The sequence below is a fragment of the Pollicipes pollicipes genome, unplaced genomic scaffold (assembly GCF_011947565.3).
Source record: "Pollicipes pollicipes isolate AB1234 unplaced genomic scaffold, Ppol_2.1 Scaffold_5724;HRSCAF=6776_pilon_pilon_pilon, whole genome shotgun sequence".
Lineage (NCBI taxonomy): Eukaryota > Metazoa > Arthropoda > Thecostraca > Pollicipedomorpha > Pollicipedidae > Pollicipes > Pollicipes pollicipes.
Genome location: NW_023596746.1, coordinates 34,348,068 through 34,361,141, shown reverse-complemented (window position 1 = coordinate 34,361,141; position 13,074 = coordinate 34,348,068). Strand labels below are relative to the sequence as shown.

General features: G+C 53.3%; 1 protein-coding gene across 1 annotated transcript; it reads left to right on the top strand.

The window, feature by feature from the left end:
* Positions 1 to 5,199: 5,199 nt before the first annotated feature.
* On the top strand, positions 5,200 to 12,532 carry LOC119102976 (uncharacterized). Its single transcript, XM_037226426.1, has 4 exons — positions 5,200 to 5,244; positions 5,311 to 5,478; positions 5,548 to 6,237; positions 12,509 to 12,532. The coding sequence occupies exons 1-4, from the start codon at positions 5,200 to 5,202 to the stop codon at positions 12,530 to 12,532; spliced, it is 927 nt and encodes a 308-aa protein (XP_037082321.1).
* Positions 12,533 to 13,074: the final 542 nt, after the last annotated feature.

Below are 13,074 nucleotides of genomic sequence, written 5' to 3'. Positions count from 1 at the left end.
GGTACTTTACAAGGTTCTAATAGGGCTAATGGCCAACCCATTAATGGCTGATGGCCCTTAAAACCTTGAAAGAAATAAATCAACTTTTGAACTCTAAATGAAGCATCATATATGGCACGACCTTAGCCCTGTGACGAATTTGCCAGATGCCGCGTGCGCCGCGGGAAGCCGATTAATGGTTGATAAGCCTGGCCAACAGGTGGCCGTATGTGAACAAAGCACGGATCGGACCGAGCCCTTGCTCTGTGACGTTTGTCCTATGTTTCCAACGAAGCCAGCAGCGCCGAACCCACCACAAGCGTGAATGGTGCAAAAAGTTGACGATTGACGACACGTGTGTTTTATCTCGAAGATGCGAGTGTTGATTTATCAACACACCAGTCATGTACACGTTCAGTTATACATAAATGCTAACATTTACATTTAGATAAACAGCCATGCGTATAAACAAATAAGCAGCAACGCGTGTACATTTACACAGAGGCGCTTAGACCAATAAGTGTATCGAAGCATGCATGCAACCACACATCCACATCAACACACAACAGTTTATATACCATACTGAAAGGTTTGCAGTCATCCATCATGCACGAGTTGACATTACCAATGTTTAACTAACACGGGTCTCGGCCTTTGGAACAGCGCCCTAACAGCGGCCCTCGACCTGCATTGGCCGGCCTCCGACCCCCTCCCCCCCCCCCCCCCCACCCCTCTCCGCTCGGCTTCCAAAGCCGCCGCCGCTGTCGGCGCCGGCGAGCGGCAGCGGTCGGCTCTAACGAGCCGCGTCGGTCGGTGCCGCTGACCGCTTCATTGGGCATCCCCCGCGCGCGGCCAGCCCTGGCGCGGGCCGGGCCGCCGCCGCCGCCGCCGCCGCCGCCGCCGCAGACCGCGGTCGATCGCCATCGGTGGACTCAGCGGCGTCGTCGCCAGCTTACAAACGGCCGTGTCGAGGAGCCGCGCCGCCTCCCACGCCGCTCGTGAGCGTCAGCCGCGCCGTGCCAGGTGGGTGGCGCCCTGCTGAGGGATGGGGCCGACGCGGCCGAACAACGGCGGTGCCGAGCTCTCGCGCTGCTCGTGAGCGTCAGCGCGGCCGACCCAGGAGGATGGCGCCCTGCTGAGGGACGGCGGCCGGCGCAGCCGAACAACAGCGGCATCGGGCTCCCGCGCCGCAGCGAGGCTTTCAGCGGAACGGAAACCGGCCCTCTGCGGGCTGGCGTGGCGGCGCACAGGCAGTGGCGTTAATAGCGGTTATGGGCGAGTCCCGCAAGCACACGCGACATGTATGATATTATCTGAACATTTATATCCACTAAAAATCAGCATCTCTTCAAAGCAGGGCTTATTTCTTTTTCTTTTCAGGCTCCTGATTTGAGAACATTTTAGCAGTCTGCGCGGCACCCGTCTCCGGTGCCGCCTTCACCGCGCCGGAGAGAGCTTAGAGTGGCTGACATCTTGGTTCTCACACCAGCCAAGGTAAATGTCAGCAAGGTGAAAATGACAACAAATCTCGCCGAGAGACATGACAAGAGTGCACCAAGCTCTGGCAGCATGTGAATCTTGAGATAGGCAAAGGCTACAAAATATGAAAATGAGTGGATGTACATGCCCAAATTTTTTGACTATTATTGAAACCTTACACTGGGAAGCCCATTGATGCCCTTGTGACTTCCAGCACAGGTTGGGTCACGTCACGCTACGTGACCTTTTCCGAACGAATGCACTTGAGCAAGGCTAACAGCGATCTTTCCGCGGATTCACAAACGCCATGGTCCATTTTCCATGTGCGAGGATGCTGATATGATACCTAGGCACCATTAAGATATCCAAGGGTCATTACGGATCTGTTCAAAGCATGTTTCAATTCAAGTTGTGAAATGATCGGGATAAAACAATCAGTAATACTAGCTGAAGCCAGACGGAGGGTATGCTCAATTCTGAATACCGGGACGGTCGATGCAGACCATGAGAGGCCATATAAGGTCATCCAGAGCAGATCGTTCACTGATAACAATGCGCCGAAACGTTTCAAATCAAAAGAAGGGAGAGGAAAATGGAACTCAATTTTTTCATTTCTGCGAGAAAGTTTGTACCCATTTCTTATTAGGATGATCTAAAGCGGTGTTCAGTTGTGTACTTGCTTGTTTATTCCTCCGAGGATTTTGAAGTTGTATGCAAGCAGATCAGTCGCGGAAGATTCAGTTATAAAAAGATTCGCTGTTCTATGAGATACCAATACTTAACCTCAGAACGGCGGCAACATCCAACAGCTGGCGAAAAATGGTGGGTTTAACAGCCACAAGACTTAGCCGTTTTGGAATGTCAGCGAAGTGAAGACACATTGTATGATCGAAAGCAAATTATAGACGATATAGCTGAAACCTTGAAGGATAAGCCTTGAAACCTGTTTTCGCAATCAGAATACCCAGACTGATCCGGATGAGTTCATAGAACAAGAAATGTTTGAAAAATTCGATGAAAAGCGGTGTCGGACTATGCCAAAGGATATCAAATTTGATACAGTAAGTTTTGCTTTGCTGGATAAGGAAAACAGCAAATCACCATATGACAGTGCGTTTCCAATTGATTGTTTTCTATCGTTTACTTGCTTTTTGGCTAAATTGAGCAATTTTTAATGCGCATGATTCAACAGCGCTTCGCAAGCAGCATGTGAAATGTAACATCCTCAATTCATTTGCCATTTGATTTCAGACAGTACGCTCCGAACTAATCAGAAAGGCGGTGCAACGGAAACTTTAGCGTTTATAACACTGGCATGTATGGGCCACGTCTTTCAGGCAGAAAGAAGAGTAGGAGTGCTGATGAGAAGCCAAGAAAATAGATCCGGCCATAAACGCTAAGTAATCCAACACCTGAAAGCCAGACGGAAATCCTCCATCGGCTACCTTGGATACAGCACTTCCATCATTACACCACAGAACGTTTCCACACACATTATCTAAAGCTACGTGTCACTGCTCCGCCAGCCAGCCTTTTATAAGTTAGCCAGTTCTCGAGGACTGGTTATTGGCGATATCTGCATGCATATTACGCTACAAAGTATTACATTTTCTTTATCTACATTTTGCACCAAAACAACTGGCCACCGTCAGCAGCGCTAGCCATCGTAATGCCCCTCAAACCGCATGAAAATTAGGCAATTTTCGACGCAGTTGCGTGCAGCAGCTGCTGATCACTTGTCCGCAGTCCGCAAAAAACTCGCTGGGATGGAATAGCCTCCCCATTCATACACAAACATAGCAGGACATTAATTTGCTGGTCAGATGAAACTGCCCACTCACTCATTCACTGTCGATACGGATTCAGTCAGCCCAGTAACGATAGCTATATCCACAATCAGAGCCTCCGAGTGGTCGCTGCTCTTCCGCTGTTATCGAGCCAGCTCGCGCGGCGCAGCACACCGGCCCACCCCGCGCGGCGCGGCACCCCGGCCTACCTCGCGCGGCGCGACACCCCGGTCTACGCCGCGCGGCGCGGCACCCCGGTCTGCCTCGCGCGGCGCGGCACCCAGGTCCACCTCGCGCGGCGCGGCACCCGGGCCCACTCCGCGCGGCACGGCACCCTGGTCCACCCCACGCGGCACGGCACCCCGGTCTACCCCGCGCGGCGCGGCACCCGGTCCACCCCGCGCGTGCCGTGCTCGGCTTCACGGCGGCGGCGTACCCCGGCTGATCAGCTGGGCGGCGGCGCCGGCGGTCGCGCTGCATTCCTGATGAGGGCGGCATCAGAGCTAATTAATCACGTTATCCGCGGCGGCTCCGCCCGACCGGAGAGTACCGGGAACGGCCGCGGCGGTCGCCCTGAAATACGCCGAGCCCGGCCGGCCGGTGCCGCAGCTCCTCCGCCGCACCCCTCCATACCCGGCAGCGGTGAGCCGGGCTCCGTACGGCTGGACGGCATTATGCTCCTCTGTTATGCTATGCAGCCTCTGTACGGAGATTGCATTATGTGCCGTGCCGTCTCAGGCTCCGAGTTGGTTCTTGGAAACTCAAGCGTCGGGGCAGTGCTCAGCTACCCCCAGGCTGGCCTTTATAATTGTGTTATCATATGGCGGTGGGCCCCACGGTTACAGACAAAACAATAATGTTCGACACTTTATATTTTAACTCAAAAATTTTACTTGCTTATCATTTTGGCGTTTCGCGCAAGAAAATGCACATTTGCCGCCCTGCCTAGAACCTTCATCTCTAGATGCGTGTTTCTGAGGGTATGATAATGTTGTAAAAGAGGGAAACCTGAATTCTTTTGCAGCATTTACTAAGCATGCCCGCCACGGATTCGGCTCCAGGTAACAGCTAACACATGCTTGTTTTGCTAAACGCAACCGACGGGCGAGCCTCTTCATGCGAGGCGAGCCTATTCATGTGTGGTTGACTTTACACTGTGACTATCCTCAAATTGAACATGTGCCATGTGGATCGACTATATATTGCTGACAACTATGACTGTGCCAATCAAACTGGTGCATACCTTTATTGGAATTAGCTGGTTTTACGGCCACTGTGAACTTATATAGGACCATTTTGTTTTCGTTTACACTGTATGGTTAACTCTAGGAAACATCTGTTAGTTTGCCCGACTTCAAACTTGCCAGTAAAAAGCATAACACCATCGCCTGAGGGAAGAGCCGGTGGCATCTGCATGCATCAAACGGACACGAACAGGCGAACTGGATTTCGCCAGCTGCGCGTCCCACGTGATTCAGAAGCCCAAAAAGGTCCCGGATGAGAGAACCGTGTCTTGTGGTGCTTCCGTCTCAGTTTGCCACAGCCGTGTGGTTTTTTAACCAATGCACTGTCGAGAAATAAGACAACGCAGGTGCTTCACATGCACAAGGCACGAGCCGTGCTCAATAATATCAAGCACTGAGTGGCATTTGTGGTGAGACCTGTCGCACTGAGTGGGTACTTAAGTTGGTACTTATGTGGCCCTGAGTGGATCCATAAAGCCGACCCACAATTCCTGCGAGTCATAGTAGATGCTGCTTCTAAACGTCATCCACATATGAGGCTCAGTAGCAGCTTTTAAAAGCTTTAAGCTTTGTACCTGCCCAAGGGGCTTGTTAAAACTTGCATTAACGATTCCGTCTGGTCGTTCAGCAGCTGTTCCGTGCCGTGGCGGTGTCGCCGCCCCGTAGTTCGCAGCCTCGCCGCCGTCTACCGGGGCGGCGCTGCAATCGCGATGTCGGCCGCGGCGTCCGCCAGCCGCGGCTGCCCGTCGCTGACGGTGTCCGAGGGCTGCCGACAGGCGCTACTGACGCTGCTGCTGCTGCTGAACGTGCTGGGCGCGCAGGCCGGCCTGCTGTTGCTGGCGCTCTGCGCCTACCTACGCCCGCGGCTGAATGAACACGCCGTCGTGCTGCCCGGCGGTACCGCGCTGCCTCGCGAGCAGCAGCTGCTGACGGCCGCCGGCGCCGCCGTCCTCCTCGACAGCGCGCTGGGCCTCTTCTGGGTGCTGGCGGTGCGCGTGCGCGGGAAGTCGCGGCGCCGCGCGGCGCTGCCGCTCGGTCGGCTGTACGTGTTGCTGGAGCTGGCGACGGCCGCGCTGCTCGTCACGCTCACCATCCTGCTGGAGGCCCGGCTGCGCGCCTTCCGCGGCGTCTACCACGTCGGCTTCTCGCGCGCCCTGTGGCGCTACGTCGACTCGGCGCCGCTGAAGGAGTACATCGACCGCACGCAGAGCCGGTACCAGTGCTGCGGCTCGCTCGGCTTCTCCGACTGGTTCGTGATCGACTGGTATCCGCTCGGCCTTTACATCGCCCGCTACCTCAGCAGCGTGCGGCTGCGCGACGAGCTCGCCGCACGCGGCCGCCAGGACCACAGCGCACTGCAGGCGTCATTCGCGATGGACCAGTACGGCAGCGCGGAGCACGCCGAGCTCGTGCTGGCGGCGATCGACGGCGAGCTGCGTCACCAGGAGCTGGACCACGACCTGCTGGAGGCCAAACTGCGTCTGGGCTTCGCCGAGGTGCCGTTCAGCTGCTGCGACCCGGCGTCGCCGTTCTGGTGTCGGCAGATGCACCTGACGGAGCCCATGCCGGCCTACACGCCGCCGCAGAACCTGACCATCTTCACAGCCGGCTGCAGCTCGCGGGTGCCCGGTTTCTTCACCTGGTATCTGTTCGTGGCCGGTCGGGCGGCGCTGGCCGTGGCGGCGCTCAAGTTACTGACGGCCGTGCTCGCACGCTACGCTCAGTCGTCGGTGGCGAACGCGCTGGAGGCGGGCCGGCATCTGTCGCCGGCCCCCGGCTGGCTGGTGCCGCTCTGGCCGCGCCGACGCGACGACGCCGACGAGCGCGAGCCGCTGCTCGGCGGTGACGCGAAGGACGCGGAGGACGCGGAGGGGAACGCGGGAGAGACGTCAGGCGGTGGAGGGGAGCAGGCGGACGGGGAGAGTTCCACCGGCGGTGCCGACACTGTAGAGGACACAACCACACCGGACGACACAGAGGAGGGGGGAGACGACGATGAAGGGGAGGAGGGAGACAGCGACGAAGAGGAAGAGGAAGATACGGAGGATATGTCCGCAGCGACGGGCAGTGGTGACGAGTCCACGCTGACATCTGTCACGGACTAAACTTGCCGACTCCACCAACTTGGCTGAGAGAGCAGAAGCCTGCAGTTTATGGAGGGAAAGAAATAAAGGACTTTATGCCGAGGATACACAATTGTACCACCCATGCCATCAAAGCCACGAATTGAAGTGTTGAAAAACATGTCTGAAAAGAGAGATTGTATTTTTAGACTGAACCTATATTAATGATCGTTTCATATTAACCCAATAACGCAATGTACGCATCATGTTGCGCAATGCTGTATGAAACCCAACAATCATTGACAATGTGTACTGAGCTTAAATGCTGCGAATTTCGTGCTGCAGAATGATCCTCATCTGTGACGAATGTGGGATGTTTTAATGTTTGCTGTTATAGGTCGTGTTACTTAGTAGTCCTATCAGTTGTCTGCATGATGTCAACCGTTGAATAGATTAGTTCGAGCGGAATATCTTCGAATTTTCTTGCTGCAGGGAGGTCTAAATCTTCTCATTTGTTTCAATCCCAGCAGAACCCCAGCACTTTTATATTGTCAATTTTGCACTTGATCTTCAATCATGATACTGTGGAGTAATGTCACGCTCAAAATGTAACTACCAACATGTGTTATTGCTCTCCAATTAAGCCCGTATGAAGGAAGAGCTTTGTAAATGAAAACATCGTTAAGAGAAAACCACTAGTAAAACTGAGAGCCTCATATTGACGAGCATAGCACGCCACAACTTAGTGCCTTTAACAACAAAATTTGTCTCGACCAGGTCCGAACACTTAAAGGCTGCATTTGTACCCAAGAATTGGACTATCGCGCTAAATGAGTGTGGGAATTTCGTTGAATTAGTTTTTGCGCAGGATTTGGACTGCTCACACTTACGATGCATGCAATGATAAAACAAATCGGATAAGTTTGATCAGCTAAGAGGAAATGTGACTTATGTTTATATCAATGGCATGCGTTTATAATAATATAATGGCATTTGCCCATGGGGCACATTAGATATGGAGTTATGGAGAGAGAGTTAGGAAATTTGGAGCTCACAGTTCTCAAATGCAATCCTGAAATCTCGAGCCCATCTAGGGGGAACAGGGGCGAGCTGTCGCCCTTTTTGATCAAAGAACTCCGTGGCATTTACGACCCAAGGTATTAAGGTTTTTTGTTTGTTCCCTATGCCGCATGCACATTTGCGAATTTGAGAAAAATCGTACTGCGCCCAAATTCAATGGCCATCCGGATATCACGGCATAAAGAGTTTTGTGTGGCGATATGTCCCGTACCTGGGTAGGCTAGATGCCGCATGTCACGTGCCATAGGCCGTGGCAGAATGTATAACACGATTGAAAGAACAGATTAAAATATAATCTAACCATCATTATCTTGGTAACATGTCCCCTGTATTAATGGTGTCCGTGTGCGCGGTGTAGACGGATGAGGACAGCAGGTATTAAACTTGTGTGTGATTTCATTAATTTCCCCAAGTGCTCTCATCCGTGCGTTAGTTTTGTTTGACGCTTTGTTGAGACATTTCTGCTTAATTAGATGCAGTGAAGGACGTTTTTCATGTGGTGATCAATGCGGATGTCATGATTCGTGGCGTGCACTCTGTCCGAAAGATGTCCGTTGGGTCACGTGGTCAGCAGTCATGTTGGGGCCTGTTGTCAAGGTGATAACTAGCCCCAATGGTAGCCTCAGTGGAAGGACTACCAGCTTGGAGCCCGACAACCCAAGCCTGTCGTATCATGCACTGCTCCTACTACGCACTACCGTGCGCGTACTTAGCCGATCAGCAAGCGAGGTGCTGTAACGCATTCATTCGACTCGGAAATCTCCCACAGGCTGAGTTCGTCCCCGCGCACCAGGCTGGCCCACCTAACCCCGCCCAGTCCCTCGGCCAGCAAACTTAGACCGACGAAGCCCTTCGGCTGGTGAGGACCCGGACCGACCTGTGTCAAGCTGACAGAACCGGTGGTACCCGGCTTTCTCTGAGACTCCGGTTCACGTTGCGATCGGTCCATGGGAAAAGAGAGCGAGCGGCGAGCGAGAGGGCAGGAGAGAAAGAGAGAGGGAGAGAGAGAGAGAGAGAGAGAGAGAGAAGATGAGAGAGGGAGAGAGGAGAGAGAGGAGGAGAGAGGAGAGAAGGAGGAGAGAGGAGAGAGAGAGAGAGAGGGGGAGGGGCGGAGCTTAACGAGAGGTTTTGTGACGTGATGCAAGAGATCGAGTTGTATCCAGAAAGACTATCACACGTCTCAGGTCGGCTGGGAACTGTTCGCCATCCTTTGATGAAACAGACCGGCTTCGAAAATGAACTCGTGGAGCGCCAAATCGTAGCTATACGTTGGTATTATAGCCTTGACCCCAGTAAGCAACCGACCGTTCCCAAAAACCGGACGGCGGAAGCCGGCAAGCAATGGTCGAAGAAAGGGCGCGTCAGCAATACTGACGCCCAGTAAGAGAGCTCTCGAAGGCTGCGTAGGCCCTGAAGCCGTTCAAAACGACACAGTGCTCTTTCAGAGATCGAAGGAAAAGAAGGCAGATAAAGGGCGTAAGAGGACGTTGTCTCGAGAAGAATCTGAATAGGGCGATAGAGAAATGTTCTGCGTGATCCACACGTGATTATTCACCGACTCGCGGGTCAGTGAAGCGTGGGGGCTACTGTGCAGATGAGGTCAGCGTTGTGATCTTAAGCGGTCTTAAATACGTTGACCAACTGTCTGTCAGCATTGTGATCTGGAGTGTTTCGGCCAACCAAGAAGCTATCAAACTTTCCTTTTCGATAATGGTACGTTCTGGCAGTGATGTTTGCTTCAGGGGTGTAGTGTCGCAGTTGAGGTGGGGTACTGAGCAGGAAGCAATGGCTTAACCAACTCTGACAATACATGACGAAATTGATTTATCCGCCCATCTCAAAGGTGGGTTAGCTGTTCGACTTCCTCCCCTCCTTTCCCACTTGAATGGGAAACTTCACGCTTGTTTTTTTTCTTGCATTTAGGAAAAATCGTTTTTGTGTTCAGCTTTAAGCGATTGCGGCATATCTTTGATTCATAGATAATGTATTGCGCAGAAATTCAACCGTTGGAATGTTACATAGATATTGTACGGTCTCATTTAGCGTAAATCTCCTATGAACAACTTTACTAGTCTGCTAACGTCATTCTTCTTCACTATCGAGCATATTAGGGCTCGATCAGAATTGTTTTGACAAATATTAGGTAAAGATCGCCATCCAAATCTAGTAGCACAAGACGGCTAACCTCATATGTGACAAATTGCCTATGCAACGGACAAATTTTCACACAAAACATCTCCTTGGTACCCTGAATCGGCACGGGCATTAAAGCCAGACGCAGCTCAATTGTTCTGAAATGCGCAAATGCTTATGCAGCATAAGGGAACAAAAATCGGACAAATATTTGAGATCGCGAGTACGTCGAAATTATGTGAATAGAAATGGAGACAGACCCGATCTCCCCTGCGGTTCTCTGCGTTTGAAAAAGCCATGGTTTCAGGCGTAGATCACCTGTTATCAGTGCGTAAGCAATGCGCCCTAATCACACAGACGTCATCTGCGCTCGCCCCCCCCCCCCCCCGCATAACCGGCAGTCGAGTTTGTTTCATTGGAGCTACGCAGAACCTTTCTTTCCAGTTTAGTTTGGATTCTTCTCTAGCTGCCATTCCTTCATGGCTTTTGCCCGTTTTCTTTCCTTCCGATCTTCGAGGGAGGCCTTTGTCCTTTTTGGCTGTTTGACGATCTTCCGCTCTTCCACAGCCCTCTTGACTGCTGTGTGCATCAGTAAGGTTAATGGTACTTAGACTAACGCATCTATCAGTGTGCCTCCGCGGCCCGGCCTCTGGAGGCAGTCGGGTATCCTCTGGGATCACGCTAGGGCGACCCAGAGCCACAGTTTGGCGCCCAAGGAACCAGTGTCTGAAGCCGGCCTGCTACACCAGGTGTCAAACCGCTTACAGTAGACCCGGGACACGTGATGACCTCTCTAAAAGCAAATGCTCCATTAGCTGTGTTGAGCGGCTGCTCACGTATACCGGCTCATGATTTAGTAGCGTTGGCTTTGTGCCTTTTGATCAGCTGTGCCGTTTGGCAAAGTCACCGTCGCGCCACTTTTGGCTCCATTTGGTGTCCTCCACTGACCGTGTGCATGGTCGCACGTGCCGCTGCTTCTGTTTGGAATGTTATGTACCGAAAGCACCGTACCTTATTTGACCTCAGCTGTCAAATTAGCAAGCCGTATTGTCTGCAAGGGTCCGTACAATTCTCGGAATCATCCGACGATCTTCCGCTGTTCTCGCTGAATTCCGCTGTTCTCTTTTCATGGGCCGCTCGCAGCGTGATTTGTTCCTTCAGCTGAGGCACTGGGTCGGTCGGGGCAGGCGCCAACTGAACAGCTGGCCGTTCTGGGTTCGCTGGGGGAGTGGGCCGGCTCAGGCCGGGTCAGGCCGAGTCAGGCCGGTTCCGGCCGAGTCAGGCCGAGTTAGGCCGAGTCAGGCCGATTCAGGCCGGGTTAGGCCGGGTCAGGCCGGGTCAGGCCGAGTCAGGCCGGTCCGTCCCTTGCACAGGCCTGCACTCGGCTGTACTCAGCCTCGGGGAAGATATAGGTCAAGCGTGCACGTTACAGAACCCTGCTTACGCTCTGGCAAGCCCCAACGCTCGTTATGACAGCTTAAACCAACAACAATGTTGTGACCGAGCCGTGAGATGACCACCAGATCATCACATGACACGCATGCTGCACTCATGAGACGCATGCTGCAATCATGAGCTGCATACTGCCCCCTGAGATGCATGCTGCACTCACGAGGCGCGTGCTGCACTCCTGAGACGCACTGTTGCGCTCTTGAGACACATGTTGCACTCATGAAACACATGTTGCACTAATTTTGCAGACATATGCTGCACTCATAAGACGCATGTTGCACTCATGAGACACATGTTGCACTTATGAGACACATGTTGCACTTATGAGACACATGTTGCACTCGTGAGACGCACGCTGCCATCTGTCTGGTCCGCCCAGTCCCGTCGCCCGAGCCGTGCGCACCAGATCCACGGTCAGATCCGCACCAGATCCGCACCAGATCCACGGTCAGATCCACGGTCAGATCCACACCAGATCCGCACCAGATCCACGGCCACTTGGAGCAGCACTCACGCGTTACACCGGGGTCAGCGTGACGCCCCGCTGGAGTGTGTGCGCGTGGCCACACGCGCCAGCCCCGTGCGCCCCGTCTGAGAGCGGCCGGTGGTGCCCGCTCTCATGTTATCTCGAAACAACGGCCGTCGGTGAATCGAACTGCAGACAGTCTGAGCTAAATCGAGCTACTCATTTAACACCCCCTACGGGGATCGGTCTCGGACAACGATAAGATTAAGTCAGTCGGCTCAGGCGAGGTCGTGGTATGCATGCATTTGGCGTAAAGGGGATCAGAGTCAACCTCGGCTGTTGCAGATGGAGTTGAAATGTGGCCTAAAAGAGCCTTCGGCCTAGTTCACCTTGATGTTGATTTAATAAAGAATGAAAGATGATGAAAGATTTAATGAATGTGTCAGAAACTGGCTCAAACGAACAGGCGTTCAATGGGCAGTGATGATCACGTGACACTTAACGATGTATTTGTGTTATGTACATGTCAGTCACGAGAGTCCTGACTTAGACTGCGATCTGAACTAGATCTGAGCACATACACATAATAGATATGACACCAGACTTGTGAGTACACCTGGTCGCTGCGCCATCTACTGTGTGAAAGCGGGCGTACTTGACGTCGGTGCGGTCGCCGCCGGCCCCACTCCGATATATCAGGTGGGTATTGACTGGCGACATCCAAGGGCGAGCGATAAAATCCATAAATCAGTTGGCAGTCCGGCCGAACGTGTCGCGGCAGCGCCACCTTCCGCGTCGTGTTTAAGCCGTTGTTTCTGCCAACAGAGCTTTAGTGGCAAGAACAAATGACGCGTTGGTGAAGACGGCGGTGTTTCCTTTTCAGCGAATAGGCACAGGTGCGTGGTAGTTAGGATCTATGCCGACGGATATGTTTGGAACTTTGCGAACATGATACGACTGCGAAGTCCTGGTCCCTTGTCTGATCCCATCCATGTCAACCCCCTATAATCGGCATTCTCTTCAAGACCTTCTGTTACTGAACCCCATGCATGAAGTGGATCGAAAAACATGGAACGGACCGGTGGATGCTGGTCGGCAGCCGATAAGCCGGAGCGACGGTACCAGAGGAACCGGGGCGACGGCAGTAGGGTACCGAAACGACAGCAGCAGTGGGACCGGTGCGACGGCAGTAGAGGTATCGAAGCGACGGCGATAGGGGTACCGAAGCGACGGCAGCAATGGGACCGGAGCGACGGCAGTAGAGGTATCGAAGCGACGGCAGTGGGGTTACCGAAGTGACGGCAGCAGTGGGACCGGAGCAACGGCAGTAGGAGTACCGAAGCGACGGCAGCGTGGGACCGGAGCAACGGCAGTAGGGGTACCGAAGCGAT

Coding starts and splice junctions, on each gene's coding strand:
- LOC119102976 (XM_037226426.1), top strand. CDS start 5,200: ATGTCGGCCGCGGCGTCCGCCAGCCGCGGCTGCCCGTCGCTGACG. Junction 5,245..5,310: donor GCGGCTGCCCGTCGCTGACG/GTGTCCGAGGGC, acceptor CTGGGCGCGCAG/GCCGGCCTGCTGTTGCTGGC. Junction 6,238..12,508: donor CGGTGGCGAACGCGCTGGAG/GCGGGCCGGCAT, acceptor TTCTGCCAACAG/AGCTTTAGTGGCAAGAACAA.